The sequence below is a fragment of the Pristis pectinata genome, chromosome 32, assembly GCF_009764475.1.
Source record: "Pristis pectinata isolate sPriPec2 chromosome 32, sPriPec2.1.pri, whole genome shotgun sequence".
NCBI lineage: Eukaryota > Metazoa > Chordata > Chondrichthyes > Rhinopristiformes > Pristidae > Pristis > Pristis pectinata.
This window is the reverse complement of record NC_067436.1, coordinates 6,962,752-6,986,576: the sequence shown is the minus strand read 5'-3', so window position 1 is coordinate 6,986,576 and position 23,825 is coordinate 6,962,752. Positions and strand designations below refer to the sequence as shown.

The 23,825-nt window shown below is 41.5% G+C and overlaps 1 protein-coding gene across 19 annotated transcripts in view; it reads right to left on the bottom strand.

Annotated features, from left to right (window-relative positions):
• LOC127585359 (casein kinase I-like) overlaps window positions 1-23,825 on the bottom strand; it is a 158,387-nt gene that overhangs the window by 69,496 nt on the left and 65,066 nt on the right. For 18 of the 19 annotated variants that reach the window (XR_007958504.1, XM_052042803.1, XM_052042792.1 and 15 more), the window contains one exon: window positions 256-407. Coding sequence is in view for 18 of the 19 variants with exons in the window: in XM_052042803.1 (XP_051898763.1) it covers window positions 256-407 (152 nt within the window). In the remaining variant the exon portion in view is untranslated. Of the gene's footprint in view, window positions 1-255; window positions 408-2,275; window positions 2,529-23,825 lie in introns of those variants that run through there. The other variant, XM_052042811.1, reaches the window with a different exon arrangement.

The window sequence follows — 23,825 nt, the reverse complement described above, 5'->3', positions numbered from 1 at the left end:
TGATGGTCCCAGAACCCCGATTCACAACCTTATTGTAAATAAACACACAATCTTGAAACAAGACACTTCACTTTGCAAACAGAATTTTTTTTTGAAAGCATTGGAACACACACACCTCTACACCAGACACAATGTCTTATTCCATCGTTACCACAGATGAAATCTCACATTTAAACCACATCTAAAATTGAAAGTGTTAAATTCTGGTGTGGTCTGGGAACAAGAGATTTCGTGAATTACTTGAATCACACTCACCAGCTGAATGGCAATCATTAGCACAGTTTTCAGTGTGAACGCTCGGTCACATATGTCAAAGAGGTCCTCCAGACTTGGTCCAAGCAGCTCCAGTACCATGGCATTATATTTACTACATGGTCCAAAGTAATAAACCTGAGGAATTCCTTCAGCTGAAAGAAAAACAAAAGATTGTTTACCAAAAACCAAATGGACTTTTGAAGGAATTGTACTTCCAAGTGTGCTAAACAATGAAGAGGTTATACCAGGAAAATTTATCCTAACATGCAGTTAGCTTTAAAAATTCAGATTCTTAACCACCACATTGTAGGTATTGCTTTGGTGTGAACATAATCAATAATTTGAGTTATGTATTCTATTTTGTTGGCCTGAGTTTCAAATTTTCCTGCTGAGATACACGAATGGGTTACCTTGCAACAACCTGATTAAACACAAGCCAATTAACATCAAAAATGTATACGTAAATGTAAATAGGATAAGACGTGTAAGAAAAAAAAGTGGAAGATTGAGATGGAGGAGGACAACGTTGAATATGATAGGGAGGTCATTCAATGAGGATACCACTGGTCATAATGAATTAACATTGGTCACCAACAGAAACTCGACAGGCCAAATTGCTTCCTGTGTTGTGAACTCTCAATAATGCCAGATTCAAATGGTGGATCCAGCTTGCCTTGAATCGCCAGTGGGCACAAAGTAATCTTCTCAAATTATTTTAACATTTAGTTGTTTAGTTTTCCAGAAGATTTTAATTTTAAAACTCATTTACATCCATTTTGAGATGTTCTCACAATTTCTCTGTACAGTGTTTGTGGGGGACACAGTGATACAGAAGGATTTTGGCTGAAGTTTAGATACATTCAGGGAAAAGCACTTGTATTCTAACCTCCCTAATGTTTCCTTTTCTTCTGGTGCCTTAATTCCTGAGGTTGCAGTGACAGGTGGGACCAAATTCTGCTGGGTATGACTCACGCAAGAGTCTAAACCTCAAGGTTTTGAAGCTAATTTGGCCAAAGCTATCTTCAAAACTGTTGCCTGTCCTCACCAAATATCCATAAATGGTTTTTACAGCAGAAGTTGCCAAGTGGCCATTCCCCTGCACCTTTAACCCAAGTGAACTGTGACTATGTTATTCCTCCAAGTATAGCAGGGTGTTCATTGATTCCATTAGCACGCATCATTGACAGCCACATTTGTACAACAATGTGAAAATAAAACTGATTTGAAGTGCCTCAATGAACTGTGCTCACAAGCTATCTGATCCTCTATTGTTGCCAGAAGCACTCTCTCTTCCTGCAGTCTGCAATTAGAGTTACTAGAATCGCCGCTGCCTATATTCATCAGTAATTAGACATCATCAGACATAGTTGAATTTGCAGGAAACGCCACGATCAGTCTGCTTTCCATAGCTGCCAGGAGCACTGGGAATCAGGAATGAGGCAAAGACTTCTCATTTACCTCCAACAGGACATAAACACCATCCATCATATGCCAGCCTTAAGAGAAAATGGAGGGGATAACCTTTACTGATGGCTCCATAACATAAGAGCAATACCCAGGCTTAGAACTGGCAATCAAACAGAATGATAGATACAAACGTTCCTGCATCTGTCACTATCTGTGACTGGGGTCAAACAACACTGGGTGTCTAACAGGCTGCCTGGCATGTTGCATTGAAAATTGAAGCCTTGCTGGAGTGAAAGGAGTGATTAATTCTAAGTGAAGCATCATTTCAAATTAGCCTCCAGTGAACTGTTGAAGTGCACACAGTCCTGGTGACACTGCTGCTGGTTGTGTAAACAGGCTGGAACATGTCAGCAATCTTCCAGCATCCCTGTGCATTCAGGATTCATGAAAGCTGACTATTATATCAGCTGTTTGCGCAGGATCCTTCGTGGGTAGCAGGACTTGGCTGATGCCTCCATCAGTAAACAGCTATGCTTTTGCTGCATATTAAAACAACCTACTAAATATGTAACAGGCCAAGACATCCAACCCATCAAAGTCAGGCATTTGCTACCTTTTTGGGTCGGGAGACTGCTGGCGGAGTTGCTCACCGACGCTGAGATGGTGACCCTTGATGAGCCGCTTGCCTGCCCCTCGCCGGGAGCGATGAATTTCCCAGCCTTTGCAGTGACGGGCAATCTCTGCTGGCAGGAACCCAGGTTCTGCTGACATCTTTCAGTGGGCCTGGACCTCCGACTGGCAGGCGGCCCTCTGACTAAACGAGACCCTGGGACGGAGCAGAGTCTTCAGTTCAGCCTGGGGTTCTGTGGTGGGTCTGGGGGTGACAGCGAGGGGGGATGGTGAAATTACACTAACAACCTGGCTTAATGTCATACCTTGGAACATTCTATTTCCACGACGGTGGTATAATTCTTAATCAAGAACTACAAAACTTAGATTTATTAAGTTAAATGTTTTAAAAAAAAAAGCTGGAATAGGCTATTTGGTCCCTTATGCCTGCTCCACTGTTCAATAAGATCTTGTATGATTATTTTGTTGTTACCTCAGCACTAGTTTGCTGCAATAATTCCATAAACCTTGATTCTTTTAGTATCTCAGCATGTACGTACTGAGCCTCCACTGCTTCTTGGTTCAAGAACTGCAAAGATTCACCACCCTCAAGAAATTTGCTCTCATCCTCCTCCTGAATGGCTGACCCCCTTCTATAAGGCTTGGAGCCCCGGAATTAGACACATCCTACTCCCACCCCCACCCCCCCCAAGCCAAGGGAAACATCAACTTCACACTTACCCCGCCAAGTCCCATAAAAAATTTCATAGATTAATACCCAAGTATTTATAATCTTAAATAGCAGGTATCTAACTAAGATAAAAACAAAGTCAAACATTTATGAACTACATGATTTATTTTACTTTATATCTTCATTTATAATAAAGTGAAAATGTTCTGAAAATATACTCTGATACCGTTCTTTGAGAGGGAAGCTTGTACCTAGGGCTCCCTCTCAAGAATTATAGGGGGGAAATATTTAAAAGTTGGCAAGTATATCGCTCATTAGTACAAAACATCATTTAAGCCAGATCATCATGAGTGCTCATACAGAACAATCATTGGTTAGGGTATTTTTTGAAACTTATCTCTCCATTCTTTAACCTGCCCATTATATATTGGCTCAGTCTTTCAGTTATGTTCTTACTGTTATAGATTTCGACAAAATGATATTCTGCCCTGCACTCTGCAGCATTCCTGTTTGAAATGGATAGCCAGACAACTTAGTAAACTGAAACTGAATCAGGTGCAAGGATGAGAGAAACCGTCTAAAATAAATGACTTGATACAATTCCCCTCTCCCCCACCTCCACTAAATAGGATTTACTTTTCTCAGCACACACACTTATTGTTAGCAGCTTTGACTTATTTCAAGTTGTTGGCATCTTCTGTTTCCTAGACCTCATCAATAAAAATAAGCCCTAGTTATGTTTAGCCCAGTGTATTTTTATTCTTAAAATAACGATGGTGACCAGGCCTTTCCTGTGAGGTTGAAGAACTAGTTTTGGGAGATGCATTGTTGATGCCGACATTGTCCCCACACGTTTTTTTGTTCTATTTATACAGCACGGCTACAGGCCCTTCTGGCCCAACGAGCCCACGTCGCCCAATTACACCCATGTTAACCTACTAACCCCTACGTCTTTGGAATGTGGGAGGAAACCGGAGCACCCGGAGGAAACCCACGCAGTCACAGGGTGAACGTACAAACTCCTTACAGACAGCGGTGGGAATTGAACCCTGATCATTGGCGCTGTAATAGCGTGAAGCTAACTGCTACGCTATCGTGCCGCACGTTGCTGAGACTAGTATGGGACATACCACAAGGGTAGATTGTTGAACTCTGTTGGGTTCACCAAGCAGAACACTCTACATCGATGTCCATAAATAGTGGGTTGGATGTTATGGCCCTGTAGTGCTCACATTTAACAAAAAAATGCTTACTGACATGATCAATAGCCATCTGCAACCCAGTTTTCTGGAAATGACATCTGCATGACATACAAGAAACCAGTGGAAGAACTAAAGGCTCAAGGCACATAGAGCTTTGTAACTGGAGTTGAGCTGGGTTATCATGAGGCAAGAACTAAGCATGGACAGCAAGCACAAAACCAAGTTTGCCAGGTGCCGCCAAAAGAACAGGACAGGTCTCCAAAGGAAGGAAGAAACAACAAGAAGCTACACTGGGGACAGAAGCAGACACGGGTGAAAAGGCTAAGAATGGCAGAGTACAAGAACTGGGAAGGAAACATCCAGCAAGTTTCCCAATAAGTCTCCTGCAGGAATAGGACCTTCCAAGTAGCAGACTGTGTGCTAAGAAAGTAATTTAGTTTTCGGCTAACCACAAGGTCTTAGTGATTGAATGCCAGAGCAACGCAACTGCTGCAGCCTACAGTCCTGACATATTCAGGCTGCAAAATGATTAATAATGTCTCATCCTCCGTATTGCACACTTACTCACCATACACAGCTTTAGCATAGCTGGATTCAGTATCAGTACCTTGTACTCCTGTCTCACTGTTACACAAGCACTGCCCAGCTAAACCCCAGGGCCATAGGATAAAGCAATTAAGTTTAAAGAAAATTATGCTTAATTAAGTAAAGACATCAATCATTTGTAATTTTATTTATTAACTGCTTAAGTGACCTTGTAAGCACTGACAGATTTACATGAATAGTTTGAAGCTAAATGGAAGAAAAGTACAACTCAATCCTGAAATTTAACAGACAAATTTCACTCATGAGTTGGAATATCACCCAAATCTCAAAATTACTGTTATTACACACTCAAACAATAATAATTTGCCAATAATTGCAGAGACTTTAAAAGTTAACTGGATAAGACATAAACAAGTAATACCGAATTAAAATATTGAAAGATGCAACTTTCTCCATTGCTCTGTTGCGCTACATCATCATGGTGAGAGATCTAGTATCAACCAGCTGCTTACAATTGTTGCTCAGCACACTTTGGAATGAAGCAATGACAATTTAATCTGCAACCCCCAGATCTGGCTTCTTCCCCTTTCCCAGTCATGTATTCAGCACTCCTTCCCTAAACCTCTCCTCCTCTCTACCCATCGCTCTCTTTCCTCCTAAGATGCTTTGCGTCAGATTTCTGAACGGTCCATGAACACTACCTCATTATTCCCCCTTTGCATTATTATTTTTGTAACTTATCATAATTTTTATCTTTGTCTTGTGCTGTACTGCTGCTGCAAAACAACAAATTTCATGACATATGTCAGTGATAATAAACCTGATTCTGATAACTTGCCTCCTTGACCAAGCTTGTAGTACATACCTCAATACGTTACATGGCCCAACATCTGGTGACAGTGCTGTGCTGTACCAGAGATGTTTTACTACTTTAAGTGCAAGCTGCTGATTTGTGTTATCCAAGCATCGAAAGGTTTGTCCATTAAATTCAGTAATGGTTAAGTGTTTGCATGCCATAAATAGTATTTCACATTTTAGATTCTCAAATTAATTTACATATTAAACCTTTCATACCTTCATGATACTACCATCCCTGGGCCATCCTCTTCCTCACCCATCTGCTGTCCCTTTGCAACAGCATCTGAAGACTTGGAGTTAGGTTTCACACATTAAAATTCAAAAAAGTAATTCCTTAGCTGTAAAGCACTTTGGGATGACTAGAGGTCATTACTGGTACAAATGCTGGTCTACTCCGCTGACCATACAACCCTACGGCCCCCTCTAATCCTCCACCTGCCTCTCTACCCCTTCAGACTGTTCATATGAATTTCTGACAGGCTGCAATATCCTCGAGTAAAGTAACCACTCTATTCCAAACCATGTGACCTAGTTACTGATTCCAACCTCTTACCCAGCCACTGACTTGTGCCAAATGCACTGTTTGCTTTAGTAGCCCATGTATCCTTACCATTATAAAGATTTCCATAACTTAGACTATCAACCCCAACTCAACCTGAGCGCTAATGAAACGTTTATCGATGTGATTTTCATACCCAGCTCACCTAATGCTTTCCTGGCCTGTCTCTCATCCTTTCTCCTCTATACATCACCTAATCTCTTCTGGTCAACCCTGTTGTATGTAACCGTGCACTCATTCATTACCCCTTGACCAGCATTGGCTCCTTCTCTTATTAGCTGAAATTTTAAATTCATATTCAATTACATAAATCTCTTCAAGGCATTGCCCAGATCGGTCTCTGGTCTCTCGAGCATCCTTCTCACCAACCCACTGTCGTTCCCCACCAGCCGCTGTAGTCTAGCTCCACAAGCATCATGTTCAAGAACTCCTCTTCTAAAATTCCCCAGCCAAAGCCCATGCTTCCCTGCTTAGAAGAATTCTTGCTGACCAAGGCCTTTAATACCTTATTTGTTGGCTTTGCATCTTTTTAAGGCTCAGTAAATACCTTGGGGGTATTTAGAAACAAAAAAAAAACATGAGTGAGATAACATAAGTGACTTCTGTAAAACCATGGCCAGGCATCAGACCTCAGAGGTATCATTGGCAGGAGATAACTCTTGGTTTGAGAGCAAGTACAGAGAAATCCACCAGGCAACTAAAATACTGCTGGATCGGTAGGAGTAATGCCCAGCAGCAAAGGCGAGAAGCCTATTTAACAAGCAGCAGTTGATAATAAAATGCCATTTGCGAGTTCAGAAACTACATTTTATACAGTACTCCCTTCATTAGTTACATGTTAATGTATTTGGAATCCCTTCTATTTTAATGTGGCATTTACAATAATCAGCAATCCATCCAACTCCAGGATCTCTTAGAAATTCCATTTACGCCTTCTCACGCAATCCATACGCTTCTGAGTACATATTGAATTCAAGAAGTTCTGTGTCTTTGTCACTGAGAAGACTTTTCAGAAGCGAGTGACGTGGGGCAGGGATCAGTGTACGGATTAAATTTCCGGAAGGAAAACAAAAAGATTACTGTGTGGTTTGAAAGGTCAGTATAGAAATTATTAACACTCAGTGCATTTGACTGTGTTCTGTTCCTGATGACTGGTAGAACAGTTCAGTTATTCAATATTACATGAACATTCACTCACGGAAATTTGTGGAGCTTTGGAAGACACCCATCAACCAATGAAGTTGCACAGATGCATCTTTTCATTCCACAAATATTATGACCATATTTCCAACTTAACTGGATACAAATTTAGCAGCAACTTTCTATACGGCATTTTTAAGCAGAATCGTGGGACTGATCAATTTAAACTGCCCAAATGATATTAATTTTATTATAGGGATGCAAAGGATATTACAAGTTGTGAGTCAAAATAATTCAGCATTAGAAAGAAATAAACTCTTTTTCAGAAATAATAATATAAACATGGGGTGTGTTCCATCAGTATGCTGGATCATACTTCTGAGCTGTTTACCCATGTCATGGCATCGAGTGGAGAAACAGCATGTTCAGAGATCTTGCTCTCATGGACTGTCCTTCTCCCAGTTTCACTTCAAAAACGTACAGAGTGCAGAGGAGATTCACCAGGATGTTGCCCGGAACGCAGCGTTTTAGTTATGAGGAGACACTGGGTCTATTCTCCCTGGAGCAGAGGAGATTAAGCGGGGACATGATTGAGGTATACAAATTATGAAGGGCATAGATAAAGTAGATTGCAAGAATCTTTTCCACTTATCAAAGGTGAATAAAACTAGAGGACAGATTTAGGATGACAGGCAAGAGATTTAGAGGGGATTTGAGGGGGACCTTTTCCCACTCAGAGAGTGGGGAGTACCCAGAATGCACTGCCTGAGAGAGTGGCGGAAGCAGAGTTATGACCAACATTTGTGAGGTGTCGAGCTAAGCGTTTGAATCACCTGGGCATTAAAAGTTGCAGGCCAAGTGCTGGAAAATGGGATTAATACAGACGGGTGCCCACAGTTCAGGTAGACATGGTGGGCTGAATGGCCTACATCCATACTGTATGACTAAAAACCCAGGAGAAATAGTCCAAGAAGAGGGACACAGCAACATTGTAAGTACAGAGAAGGGAGCAAGACTGCAAGAGATATGCTGCTAACATGGTTATATCTTACCACCATGTACAACTATGACTCTCTATGACAGGTGCATGTGATAATGCATACTTATTCATTGAGAATGGTACTAAAGCCAGGGAGACTAATGTAAAATCATTTGCCATTGATACTTAGATTGTACTGATAACAGGTGCCTATCACTTCAGTCCGAAGTACTTCCTGTGGTTTTCCCTGATGGCTTTTTGAACAGAAGCATCTGTTGATATCCAGAGCCCAAATTACAAACCCTCAGGCACACAGCTTGAAAGATGCTAAACTGAACGACCTTTTGAAATATTCTTGCAAGTAACTTACTCCTGTTGAGTCACGACACAAACATTTATAAGCAGAAAAGGGCCATGCCCGTCTCAGGAATAATTCCCCAAAATTCTGATGCCAAAGAACTCACATCTATAATTCTGGTCTCTTGCACATCTTTAATTTTGATAAGTGAATACATGACTGCCAATAATAGAAAGGTCAAAAAGCAAAAACACTGGAGATAATGGAAATCTGAGTTTAAAATAATACTGTAAATATTCAGCAGTTCAGGCAGCATTGTGGAATTAAAGTTTTGGGTCGCAGAACTTGCATCAAAACTAAGAAAAGCTGGAAGTCATACCTGTATTAAGTTGCAGGGGGATGGAGGTGGGGGTAGGGTTGAGAGAGCAAAAGATGTATCAAGAGACACAGAATGACACAAGTGGTTGCGGCAGTGCTGGGTCAGAGAGGGTGATGCTTGCTTATTTATCACAGCTGATCTGGCTGGAGGTGACAAAAACAGAAAATGAATGAGAACAGGAGAGAAAAAGTGCAGGAACTGAGAGGCACAAACCGCTGCAGTTGCTTGAAATCTGAACTATAAGAGAACATTGCAAATGTTCAGCAGGTAATGCAGCAAATGTGGAGAGTGAAAAAGAGTTACAGCTAAAAACAAAAGGTCCAGATGAGAGGACTTGACCTGAAATGTTCATGTCCCTCTACAGATGCTGCCTGATCTGCTCAGTTCCTCCAGCAGTTTGTTTTTTTGCTCCAGATTCCAGCATCTGCAGTCCCTTGCATTTCTTCTTAAAGTCACAGCTCGTTCATCTTGTTTCAGAACTGGCTAGTTCTTATACAACACAACAAACAAACTGCTCACAGTCATTTTGAAGGTCAAGTGCTACCTATGCCAATTTGCAAAATAGTGCTACACACCATTTCAACTTCAATAACATAGGCAGTGGCATACCTTGCAAACAGCACATCACAACTACACATGTGGAGACACAAGAGATTCTGCAGATGCTGGAATCTGGAGCAACAGACACAAAATGCTGGAGGAACTCAGCAGGTCAGGCAGCATCTATGGAGAGAAATAAACAGTCGACGTTTCGGGTCGAGACCCTTCATCGGGACTGAAAAGGAAGAGGGCAGAAGCTGGAAATAAGGTTGGAGGAAGGGGAGGACCACAGGCAGGCAGGTGAGAGGAGAGTCCAGGTGATAGGGGAAAGGTAGGAGGGTTGGGGTGGGAGAGGGGGGAGAAGTAAGAAGCTGAGACATGATAGGTAGAAGAGGCAATGGGCTGAAGGAGGAGAAATCCAGCTGGAGAGAGCAGTGGACCATGGAATAATGGGGAGGAGGAATTCAGAGGTTCAGCAAGTACAAGTAATGACCGACCTGGAGGGTATGAGTAATGCACTAACATGTCCCTTAGGCTTTGCTATGCATTTCTTCCACAGGAAGCCCTTCAGTACAGTGGTTTTCAAACTGGAAATTACCCAAAGTCTCATGCAGAGAGAGATTACATGGTTAGAACCCCCAAACTTGGAAGGTAACTATGAGAAGTTATTCTCCGAACTCAGAGACAGGACTGTTTCCTTTTCACTAAAAGGAAAGTTTATGAATGGGTGTCAGATTGCTAATTCTACAGCACCAGCATCCTGATGCAGCATCTCAACCCAAAACGCTAACTTACACCTCTTGCCTCCACAGATGCTGATTGACCTGCTGGGTTCTTCCAGAGTTCTGTTTTTTTGTAGCATCATGGTATTCTTTATACTCAAGATGCTTTGACATCCATAATACACGCATAACGATGTAGGAGATAGAGCAAACAAAAGTCTACTAAAATTGGTTCAGCAGTTTCACAATCTACTATCTGCCGGATGTGTTTACTTAAACTATTAACAGTACATCATATGCAAGCAGTATTTAGTGATACTAAATAAAGACCTACATTAAGGTGCTATTTCTGCACCATTTAAGTGGAATTTTGGGTAGTTGACTGAATGGGATCTGAGGTTTGCATCTATATTTTCAGATAAATTTGAAAAATACTGATGCAATAATAGAAGCACTAATGGGGATTGATGACACAGGAGGTGATGCTTATGCACATTTTGAACAAGAATTTCCAGATCCAAAATGAGCTCAAAGGAACTCACACTCATTAAGGACAGAGAAGACACTTGGAGTAATAAACACAAGGTTAAGAACCAGAGGGAGATCAACAGTGACTATGAGTTAAGTGTGTGTCGCTTTGCAAGAATCTCTTAAATAATTTAAAAATAAAGAGTGAATTAACCATTCCACATTGTTTCCAGTATAACAACTGCAAAAGGAGGAAGAAAAAAACTTACTTATTGCAACACATTATTACACTTATTACAACGAGGCCATTGAGCCCATCGGATCCATGCCAACCCTCAGGACAGCAACCCCCATCAGTTCCATTTCCCTCCAACCCTCCCTCTCACACCCCCATCAACTCCCCTTAGATTCTTTTGTCACTTACATACACTAGGGGGTAATTTACTGAAACTAGTTAACCTACCAGCACAGTTTTGCGATGAGAGAGGAAATTGGAGCACCTGGGGAGGGAACCCATACAGTCCCAGGGAGAACGTGCAAAATTGACACAGATAGTACCCAAGATCAGAATCAAACCCGCGTCCCTGGAGCTGAAGCAGAAGTGATAAATTTTGTGCCACTGTGCTACCCTTTGGACCTGTATTTGAATATACCAAATATTAATTTGGTTATATATTCTGCTTTGATAGCAGATGGTCACCACAAATCCCAAGTTAACTTATCTGCTGGAGCCCATCATCAAGCATAGATTTTCTTGAAATATTTATTAATGTACGAGGTTCTAGGATGGAAGAGAATACTTATGTTCTGAAGCCATCATAACTAAGGCTAAATAGAGAGTAACAAATTGACTGGGACTACTCAGCGAAGTTTCAACAATTACTTTTGTAACTGCAGACATTCCCTCTGCAACTAAAAAGCAGCTTCAGGATTCCTTACAAGTGCTAAAGTTGCTGGCAGCTATCTGGAATATTTTTCCAAACTACAATGCAATGTGGAATCTCCAATGAAGATTCCCCCACCATTTATGTTGAAACATGGCTCAAGGGAAACTTGGCCATTCCTTTCAATGGAGGGGAGCATCTATTTAAGATACTAAAGCAAGTGCTGGCATTTTTAGAATATTTTTCTAAATTGATTTTTACCTTAAAGCTTTTAATTACATTTTTAATAAATTATTAATAGCATTTAGTCTTTAATAGTTGCAATAGATTTTGACAGTTTATGAATATCAGAAAGATTCTTTAAAGAACTTTGACAGCTGGCTAAGCTGGAGGTATGGCTTAGCCTCTGACTGAAACTTCTGTCCAACTAGATCTACCAAACAATACATCAAGAGTGTCTTCAAATCTGTACCCTGAAGTCCTCTGTGCAGATCTACAAAGGCATACATTTACTTCAATGAGAAGTCTAAGGAGAGCACTGTATAACCTCAAAGGGAACTGGCAAGGCAAGCTGCCCAGTGTTCAACACCAGCGGGGCTGATTGCCTTCAAGAGCAGTTTAAGCTTCACTTGAAAAGGTCGATTTCTAAATGGTTCATTTCTATAGCCAGGATGGGCAAAATCCCACAGCTCCAAAAACAAAATCAAACTGGAATACATAATCAGGTAGCGCACTGGAAAAGGTGCTGTAAATATTCACGAGGATGTAACTGGGACGGAGGGCTCGAGTTAGAGTCACAGAGAAATACAGCACGGAAACAGACCCTTCGGCTCAACTGGTCCATGCCAACCACAGCATCCTCCCTGCTAGTCCCAGTTCCCTGCGTTTGGCCCATAAACCCTCCAAGCCCCTCCCTTCCATGTACCTATCCAAATGCCTCTTAAATATTGCAGTTGTACCCACCTCAACCACTTCCTCCGGCAGCTCATTCCAAGTACTCACTACCCTCTGTGTAAAGAAGTTACCTCTCAGGTTTTTTTTAAATCTCACCCCTCTTATCTTGTATCTGTACCCTCAAGTTTTGGACTCCGCAACCCTGGGGAAAAGACCATGACCACTCACCTTACCCCTCCTGATTTTACAAGCTTCTATGAGGTCATCCCTCATTCTCCTATGCTGCAAGGAATAAAGATCCAGCGTGGCCAACCTCTCCCTATAACTCAGGCCCTCTAGTCCAGGTAGCATCTCGTAAATCTCTTCTGCACCCTCTCCAGCTTGACAATGTCTTTCCTGTAACAGGGTGACCAAAACTGTGTACAATACTCCAAGTGCAGCCTCACCAATGACTTGTATAACTGCAACATAATGTCCCTGCTGCTAAACTCAATGCCCTGACTGATGAAGGCCTCCTTCACCACCCTGTCTACTTGCGCAGCCACTTTCAGCGAACTATGCACTTGTACTCCCTGGTCCCTCTGTACCACAACACACGTCAGAGCCCTGCCATTCACTGTACATCTTACCCTGGTTAGAATGTCCAAAATGCATCACCTCACAATAATCTGTTGAAATCCATTTGCCATGCCTCAGCCTATCTCCCTGTCAAGACTTCTTTGCAATTAATTGTAACCTGCTTCACTATCAACAAGACCCCCTAATTTAGTATTATCAGCAAACTTGCTAATCGTGCCATGTACATTCATATTCATTATGTAAGTAAGTGATTTGGATAACTAACCCCTGGGGCACCCCACTGGTCACAGGCCTCCAGTCGGAGAATCGACCTTCAACCATCACCCTCTGCTTCCTATCATTGAGCTAATGCTAAATCCACCTCACTAACTCCCCCTGAATCCCCTACAATCTAGCCTTCCAGCTCAGCCTCCCATGCGAGACCTTGTCAAAGGAATTAAAGTCCATATAGGAGAGTTATAAGGAGAGGCTGGAAGCTGGCAGGTGACCTCATAGAGGTATATAAAATCACAAGGGGCGTAGAGAAGGTGGATGGTCACAGTCTTTTTCCCAGGGTAGGGGAGGCTAAAACTAGAGGACATAGATTTAAAGTGAGAGTGGAAAGATTTAAAAGGGACCTGAGGGGAAACTTTTTCACATAGAGGGTGTGGGTATATGGAACAAGCTGCCAGAGGAAGCTGTAGAGGCGGGTACAATTACAATGCTTAAAAGGCATTTAGAGTGTTACATGGATAGAAAAGGTTTAGAGGAATATGTGCCAAACACAGGCAATTGGGACTAGCTTGGATAAACATCTTGGTCAGTATGGATGAGTTGAGCCTGCTTCTGTGCTGTTTAACTCTATGATTCTATGACGCCCAACCTTGCAAATTCTTTGGAGACACAGGAGACTGCAGGTGCTGGAATCTGGATCAACACACAAAGCGGTGGAGGAACTCAGCAGGTCAGGCAGCATTTATGGAGGGAAATGGACAGTTTCAGGTCAAGACCCTTCATCTGGATGGAGGGTCTGAGAGGACTTGAACTTCATCCACAAAATGTTGAATGAAGCAGAATGGTGGCCTTAGACTCTGAGAATCCTTGAAAGCCAGAACATTGTAAAAAGTAAACCTATTGCCAAACATGTACAAATATTTCCCCAAGTACAGGTTATTATTGAACAAACAGAGTTCCAGATGTATTTAAAGGACATTTTTTTTTCCCACTTATTCATCATTAAACCAATTTTAAGCCCAAGGACGTGTGAATGCGAGGAATTTAGGATGAATTTAATACTTTGCTTAAATGAACGGTTTTAATTTAGGATTTTCTGGTCTAGTACAAAGCCCCAAAATACAGCTGTCAGTGACGTAGCGTAATTGTTGATAAAGTAATTTAAAATACGAAAGCCTCTTGGCTCATTCACTACAAAGCTAATTTTGTGATAAGGCTGTATTAATAGCCCTCCAGTGTGAACAGCATTGAGGATCAAGTAGCAATGGCAGCAGCATTCACACAGGAAGCGGCTGCCAACAAATACAGAAGTTAAGAAAACAACCTACACTTCTACAGCAGGTTCGTAGGACTACTAGCAAAAGGAATTTGACACCAACCAAAGAGGTTTGAAGATAGGTGACTAACAGCACGGGCAATGGACAGGTTTTGAGGATAGTCATAAAGGAGAGCAGAGTTTAAAGGAGGAATTAATGAGAGAATGCCACGATTTAGGGGTGCTGCCAGTTGAAGGCAAGACTGGCAATGAAGGTGGCTTGAAAGCTGGGTGTGTACAAGAGCACCAGTCTGAAGGAGCACAAAGAGTTTAACGGAGATATGAAAGAGCTAAACCATGCTCAAAAACAGGGCTGGAAATATTAAAGTGAAGGTGTGGTTGGATCAGGTGCCAACTATAAATCAGTAAGCACAGGGGTGATAAACGAATGGGATAGCACATGCTACGATGCTACTCATCAATAACGGAGGCTTGTTAAAATCACAGTAATCGTCAGTAGTGTCAGGCTTGGCTCAATAGCAGCACTCGTTAATAGAGTCAGCCAATGCTCAATAGTGCACACGTTAACAGTACCAGACCCAGCTCGCTGGGAATACCCATCAACAGTATCAGTTGACTCAAAGTCTGCGAGTTGAAACTCTACCCCAAATGAATTTAATCCATGAGGGTAATTCCAATAGAGCACTGAGGGAATGCTGCACTGTTGGATGTGTCATCTTTTTTGATGTTATAGGGTCATTCAGTATAGAAACAGACCCTTCAGTGTACCGTATCCATGCCAACCATCAAGTACTTCTCTACACTAATCCTATTTACCAGTGCTTGCTCCACGGTCTTCTATGCTTTGGTAATTCAAGTGCTCATCTAGGTACTACTTGTATGTTATGAGTGCACCCGTTTCCAACTCCTCCTCAGGCGGTGTATTCCAGATTCCACCCTGCCCCTGGGTGAAAAACATTCTTCCTCAGATCCCCTCTAAACCTTTTACCTTTTACCCCATACCCTAAACCTGTCTTCTAGTTCTTGATATTTCTGCTATGGGGAAAAGTTTACTACTATCTATCCTCTCTATACCCCAGATAATGTTGTACACCGGTCTCCCCTCAGAGGAAAACAAAACCAGCCTATCCAGTCTCTTCTCAAAACTGAAATACTCCATCCCAGGCAACATCCTGGTGAACCCCTTCTGCATCCTCTCCATGTCCTGGTGAACCCCTTCTGCACCCTCTCCATGTCCTGGTGAACCCCTTCTGCACCCTCTCCACATCCTGGTGAACCCCTTCTGCACCCTCAAATGCAATCACGTACTTCCTAAAGTGTGGTGACCAGAACTGTACAACATTCTTCAGATGTGGCCTAACCTATATTTTATAAAGTTGTACCATAACCTCCCTGCTTTTATATTCTATGACCTGGCTAATGAAGGCAAGTATCCCATTTGCCTTCTTCACCACTGCTGTCACTTTCATGGATCCTTGGACTTGTACACCAAGATCCTTTGTTCCTCATTATGCCCCAAGGTCCTGGCATTCATTGTGTCCTGTCCCTACTTGGCCTCACCACATGCATCACCTCATACATCAGAATTAAATCCTATCTGCCGTGGCTCTGCCCACCTTACTAACTGATCAATATCATCCTATAGTATGTGACGATCCTCCTCGTTAGCAACAACACTACCAATTTTAATGTCACCTGCAAACTTACTAATCATAACTTCTGTACAAATATCCAAATTGTTAATGTATATAACAGAGTAAGTGTTTCAGCACTGTTCCCTGTGGTACACCTCTAGTCACAGGCTTCCAAATCACAAAAACAACCCTCCACCATCACCCTTTGCCTTCTATTGCAATTATAGATCTGATTTTCTAATTAGTTCTGGATCCCAAGGGCTCTAACCTTTTGGACAGGTCTCCCATGTGGGACCTTGTCTAAGGTCTTACAGAAGTCCATGTTGACTACATCAACTGCACTGCCCTCATCAATACATGTTTTTTTTAACCTCTTGTTACAGTGAGGATCTGTTTGCAGTTCAGGTGGAAAGAACAATGTCACTATTTAAAGGGAATTGTAATGTCTATCAACCAACGCCCACAAACAGATCAAACAAACATTTACCTCACTATGCTTGTATGCTGTACAGTGTATAAATATTCAATGCTTGCCTAGAAATATCTAAGGAGTTTCACGAATAGATATGAATTGAAGAGATGGAAGCTATTAAATGAGATTTCAATACCCCTCTCTCCACATAATGAAAAATCAAAAAATTGCAGATGCTTGAAATCTGAAATGAAAACAGGAACTCAGCAGGTCGGCAACAATCTGTGTAAAAAGAAACAGTTAACATTTCAGGTTAAAGACCCTTCATCAGAACTGCGAAAGAGAACACACTAACATTTGTCCTCAATGTTGTCTGTGAATGCAAGTTTTCACGGTATTCTATGAAAATGGCTATTATCTACAGGATTTCTACCAAAACACTCAAAACCTAGTTGATGTAATAGTATTCTTAAAACAGTTTTTATTTAAACTGGGTCAATACAATTTGCACACTGTACTGACGACATTGACTGCAGTACTTTATCTTGGGATCTATCATCAAGTGTCAGCTTATAATAAAATGAAAGGGCACAGACAAATCTCAGTACAATAGTGGGTGAAGTGAGTTATTGAGAAAATTCAGATACCAAAAACTACCACAAATTTAAAAGTTCATTTCATGAAATACACAATTCCTAAACCACACATTTACCATAAACTTTAAGCTGAATAGACGTTTGATATTTAAGGTTATAATTCTCCAGTTTGATCAACAGATGAGTATAATATATTCAGACATTTTCTTAACACGTTAGCATTTCCTGATGATCAAAGATTACACCATCTCCAGGTCAGAAACCCAGGTATTAAAAAGAGGAAAAAAAAACAAAAAAAAAGAAATTCCTTTCTTGTTATGTTGGGTGGTGCTTAAATCGCTTACTTTTTGAACATTACAAAAAATGATGCAGGATACTTCTGAATTGAACTAATTTTTTAAAATCTGTTCTCGTTGTAGGGCTGAATATTCCTGAGCTGTTCACACTGCAATGCCTGAGGCCCAGTTGGTGAAGCAATCATTAAGTACACTGAGTACAAGTTTCAAGGAAGACTTGGTTTGCATCCTTAGCTCTCTGCTGGTAAATGTCGACCAAACAATAAGGGTATTGACTAAGCACGCACTGAATTTTCCTACGCACTATGAAAATGCGAACGAGAGCTAAAGACTGATGAGAGCTCATTTTTGACAACAATCAATGCACACGAGGGGTTAATCATCAAAGCACAAAACTTACTGGTGGAAAGGACAGGCAAAATGAAATGGGAAGGACTTGCTCCCAACTTTGAATGCCATGTAGATCAAGGATTAAAAGTATAACAAACACATCATTTTAATCTTTTTCATAAGAGAAAATGAAGTCATTGGGTAGACTTCAGTGGGAGAATGGAAATCAGATCCTGATAGGAGTACAGACTCAGCTGCAGTGGATCTCAGAACACATTCCAAACCTTCATACAGATCTTCAGTTCAGCTTTTTAAACCTTAATGCCATAACAAGAATGAAATTCTCTGACAAGTATGGATGGGGAATCCTTTTTCATACAAAATGCCTAAGTTTTGCGTATGAATGTTACAAATTGACAGCAAAGAATGTTTGACCCAAGGTCAGTGAAAATGTCCAGTTCATTAAAAAGTAGATCTATCATCTAGCACCATTGTTTCTTCAGTTTGCACTGCACAGCTAGAATACATCTGACAACCACATTTGTCCTTTACCATCACCTTGACTCTCATGATTATCGCTCTAATCAAAGCTCTTATTCACTCCAAGCCCACAGGATTCTAAATGTTCCAGCAGGATGTACAAACTATTGCTTACATCCAACTCTCTCAATTACAGCACACACAAGCAACCATTGCACATAATGGAGAGGAGAAGGCCACTTTGTTCCTCAAGCTTGATCATGATTGTAACCTCAACTCCACGTTCCCTTCTTCTTGTGGTGAGTTTTCAACCCCTTTACTGATCAAGAAGCAACCTCTGCCTTAAAAAAAATATTTATTCTGCTTCCACTGTTCTTTGAGAATGGGAGGTCTAAAGGCTCCTGACTCTAAATACAAAAATTTCACCTTCTGTGTCAAATGGGTGACATTATTTTAAACATTGAGCTCTAATTCATTCCCCCACAGGAGTAAACATTTTTTATGCTTCAATTAAATCTCCCCTCATTTTTCTAAATTAATGGATTCAAGCCTAGTCTATCTAACCTTATGAAGAAACTTGCTCATTCCAGGTATAGTCTGGTAAATCTTCCCCAAACTGAAACTAACACACTTACATTCTTGAATTGATTTATTATGGTCACATGTACCGAGGTACAGTGAAAAGATTGTTTTGCATGCCATCCATACAGATCATTTCATTACAATGGTGCACTAAGGTAGTACACAGAATGCAGAAAGATGACCAATACTGTACACAGCACTCCTGATGTTGTCACACTAATGCCCTATATAACTGAAGCTGAACCTCCTTGCTTTTGAATTCAAGTCCCCTACCAATAAACAATAACATTCCATTATTTTTTTGGAACTAAATGCAGCACCTGCATACAGTACTAGACTTCTGAGAATCATGCACAAGCACTCTACAATCCCTCATCATTTTGATTACATATTCTTTTTATTTTTCCAGGCAAAATGGACAATTTCACATTTTTCCCCCATTACACTCCATTTTCCAGGTTTTTGCCCATTCAGATCTATTGTTCTTTGTTGCTTTCTTATATCCTCTTCATAACTTACTTACCTACCCATTCAGTTGGTCCAATGTACTGTTCAGGAAGTCAGCAACTTTGTGCCCCACCCCTTTCATTATTGGTCAGTGATGTGTATTTCCTCAACATAAAATGGCTTTTTAAAGCAAAATCCATACATAATAGACCTCCAGTTTTTATCTGTTTCATTTTTCACCAGAAGAGCGGTGTCTGTCCATACTGAAAGTGCACAACCAACAAGACAGATAAAAATGTAAAATTCTATCTAAGCTTGTATAACATCCTCCCTTGTGTTTAAAAAAAAGTAGTGTTGCCAGTTTTGAATATCAGTTTGGACATTCTGGGGTTACCTCCATACAAGAAATGGGGTCATCCCATTTGATCCAGGAAATGATGGAAACACATTATCCCTCTTTGGGCAATGCCTCAGGTACTACATGTTGAAAGCCAAATTGATTTGCACCATCTGTGAAACACTGACTCGATAAATTGGGTTATGAGATTACAGAGACAATTTTCCATCGGAAACAATTCAAACGTGGCTAAGAAATTGATTTATTGGCATTAGAAACTGCACCTCAATTCTGTGGGATCAGTATCATATTAATATTCTCTGGAAATACAAAAATGTTAAGGAAGGTTCCAACTAGTAATATTTTTTGCACATTCACCATGAACCTCTCTCATCAAACAATACCACTCATAAAAAAAGAAGCAACTTTTAGAATTCAGGCATATATGGTACTGGTATACATTATGTCCTGGCACTGAAGACTTGCAGTTGAGACCTTGGCATTTGAGATGTTGCATATAAATACACATTAAATATAATTATGCCCAGTGGGCTCCATCATTGAGATGTAGGATTTTATTTCCCCTTATTCAAGCCTACCTATTTAGATCTAATGGTTTCAGATGATAAATAGGCCTCTTCATGAAATGTTGTGACCTGTTTACAACTTACTCAGATAACTGCTAAATTATCCAAGTAAGACTTTTGCCCTGAAAGTGCAGCCAAAGCTTTAAATGGTTTAATAATGAGTCGCAAGTGTAGTATTTTCAGCAATTTGTGTTTTTTTTTAAAAAGAACATTGTGATGTAACTAACATTTGAGAGAAAAAAAAACTTGCATGCAGTGCCAATTTAAAAATGTCAGCGACACAAGAGAGACACCCATTACTCATTTATTTTTGGGATGCGGGTGTCACTGAGAAGGCAGCATTTAATTAGGCCAATTACCCTTTAGAAGGTGGCAGAGAGCCACCTTCTTGAACCATTGCAGCTCTTCTAGTAATGGTGAAGATTCTACCACAATGCTCTTTGGTAGGGAGCTGCAGGAATTGGAGCAAACAACATTGAAGGAACAGTGGTGCGATTCCAAGTCGGTACGAAGTGTCATTTGGATGAGACCCTGCAGGTGGTGGCATCGCAAGCACTTGCTGCCCTGGTTATTCTTCGTTATAGAGGTTACAGAATCAGAATAATACAAGAGGGTAGATGAGATGACAGTACAGGCAACCCCCCGCGTTATAGCCATTTGGGTTACAGAAATTCGCCCTTACATAATTCACAAATTGCTACCCAAAAATCTGAGATACAGAATAAGATTCACGGGATTTGAGTGAAGAAGTAAATAAATCAACATTTTTTTCAACTCGCATTTTTTAACGCATGCGCAGGTGACAAGGCTTCAAAAATCGCGACTTGGCCTGTTTTCTAGAGGCGCAACCCCTCCTGTAACACTGGGCTGCCTGTAACTGCACGGTGTTCTACAGCCACAGTGGCCAGTGGTAGAGGGAATGAAATGCTTAAGATGGTGAGCAGGGTAGCAATCAAGTAGGCTGCTGTGTCCTGGATGGTGTCAATCTTTCCAAGTGCTGTTGGAGCTGCACTCATCCAGACAAGTAGAAAAGAATTCCTTCATATTCTTGACTTGTACCTTCTAAATGGTGGAAAGGTTTTGGAGCATCAGGTGGTGAACCACTTCACTGCAGAATACCTGGTCTCTGACCTGCTCTTGTATCCACTGTATTTTGGCTGGGCCAGTTGCATTTCTAGTCAATGGTGATAACTGAAACTTTGACAGTCAGAGACTCGGTGATAATGCCATTGATGGGCAGTCAGACTCTCATGCTGGAAGTGGTCATTGTCAGGCACTTTTGCAGCATGTGTTCCTTGTCACACATCAGCCTGTGCCTGAAGGCTGTCCAGGTCTTGATGCATGGAGGCACAAACTGTTTCATTTGCTGGGGAGCTGCGAATGGAATTGAACATTGTACACTCACCAATTTCTGACTTCATGACTGAAAGGTCAGTCGTTGATGAGGCAACTGAAGGTGGCTGGGCATAGAACACTGCCCTGAGGAACTCATTCAACAAAGCCCTGGGACTGACGACCTCCAAAAACAAAGGGTCTATTTCTGCGCTGTACAGCTATGGCTCTAATAGCCACAACATGACTCCAAATATTGGAGTGTTTTCCCTTTGGTACACATTTCTACCTTCAGTTTTACCAGAGCTCCTTGATGACATTAAAACATTATTTGATCGACTTTGGCAAGGACAGTCAGTGACTTTCAATGCACCTTCAGACTTCAACTCTGATTGGCTTTAGGAAAAGACTGAGGTCTGAAGCAGAGACATCCTGGTGAAATCCAAACCATGCAACAGTGAGCAGATTATTGGCAGAGTTGATTATACCATCCATGACATTACTAATGGCTGAAAGTAGACCAATTGGGCAGTAACTGGCTGGATTTGATTGCCCTGCTTTTCATGGATAGGACATGCTTGGGCAATTTAACAGGTTGTCAAGTGGATGGCAGGGAACAGCTCAGCTTTAGCACCAGCTTGTTCTGGAGCGCAAGTCTTCAAAGCTACAGCTACGATGTTGTCTAGTCCCGGAGATTTTGCGGTCCAGTTTTAAATTTAAATTTTTTTTAAAATTTAAATTTTACTTACAGCGTGGTAACAGGCCCTTCCAGCCCGAGTCTGCGCCGCCCGTTTTAAACCCAAATTAACCTACCCGTTCGTCTTTGCAATGTGGGAAGAAACTGGAGCACCCAGAGGAAACCCATGCAGACACGGGAGAACGTACAAACTCCTTACAGACAGCGATGGGAATTGAACCCCGATCGCTGGCACTGTAATAGCGTCGTGCTAACTGCTACACTACTTCTTGATATGATGCAAAGTAAATCCACTACGCCACAGTTCTGGCTGAACACATTTGCTGATGCTTCAGCCTTTTATCTAACAATCACAGTGCTGGGTCTGTTCATCATTGAGGGTGGGGTTGTTCTGGGAGTCGTCTCCTCCTGTTGGCTAATTGTTCACCACCATTCATGAATACATGTGGTAGGACTGCAGAGCTTTTATTTGATCTGTTGCCGTGAGATCACTGAACTCCAATGCTCGTTGTTTAGCACACATCATCTTGTGTTGCAGCTTCGGCAGGCTGACACTTCATTTTAGGATGGTTGGTGCTACTCCCAGCTTACTCTTCTCATTGAACTAGAGTTGATGCACTGGCTTGACTTTAATGGTAGAACGAGGCATATGGCAGGACATAAGGCAATAACTTGTGGCGGCGTACACGTCTGATCTTGCTGATTGTACACAACGTCTCACGTTTTGAGTTACTGATCAGTTGAGTCACTCCCATTTATGGAGGATGGCCTCAGAGTGAAGACGGGACTTTGCCTCCACAAGGAGTGTGTAATGGTCACTAGTTAGTTTGGTCACTGCCACTGGAGATCCGATCTGGCAGATCTATCCTTCAGGACCTAATCTGTTCAATCAGTAATGTTGCTGCCAAGCCACTTGCAATGATGGAGACTGAATCTTCCCACTGAGTACATGCTTCACCCTTGTTACTATCAGTGCCTCTTCCCAGCGTAGTTGAACATGGAAGAGCGCTGCCTCATCAGCTACGAGGAGAACGGAGGTGGTAATCTGCAGGAAGCATCTTTTCTCACATTTGACCTGATGTGGTTTGGAGTTGATGTTAAGGACTCCTGGGGCTACTCCCACTCACCTGTATGCACACCGCCTCACTACTGCAACAGTGGGAAAGGACTGTGATAGAGCTGACAAATTGTCTGTGCTTTGATACCATCAGTACAACCCCGTCAGGCTGTAGTTTGACTAGTCTCTCCTCAACCAAACACCAATCCTCAACTGATCACTAGGAGGACTTTGCAAGGTCGACTGACTGCATTATCTGAACTTTGCCTTATCTAAATTCAGTGCTGAGGTCAATGTCAGGTGGTCTGTCCTGTTTATGGTGCTTCTTCTTTGACAGAGCAGTCTGGCTCGACAGGCCATTTCAGTGCACAGTTATTAGTCAGTCACATTGCTGTAGGTGTTAGGCCATATAATCCAGAATGGTCAAGAAGCATCCTAATGGGATTTTATGACAATCTAATAACTTCAGTGTCACTATAACTAAAACTATTTTTAAACTGTTTTCCTTAAATTGAATTTAATTCCATAGTTTCCACAAT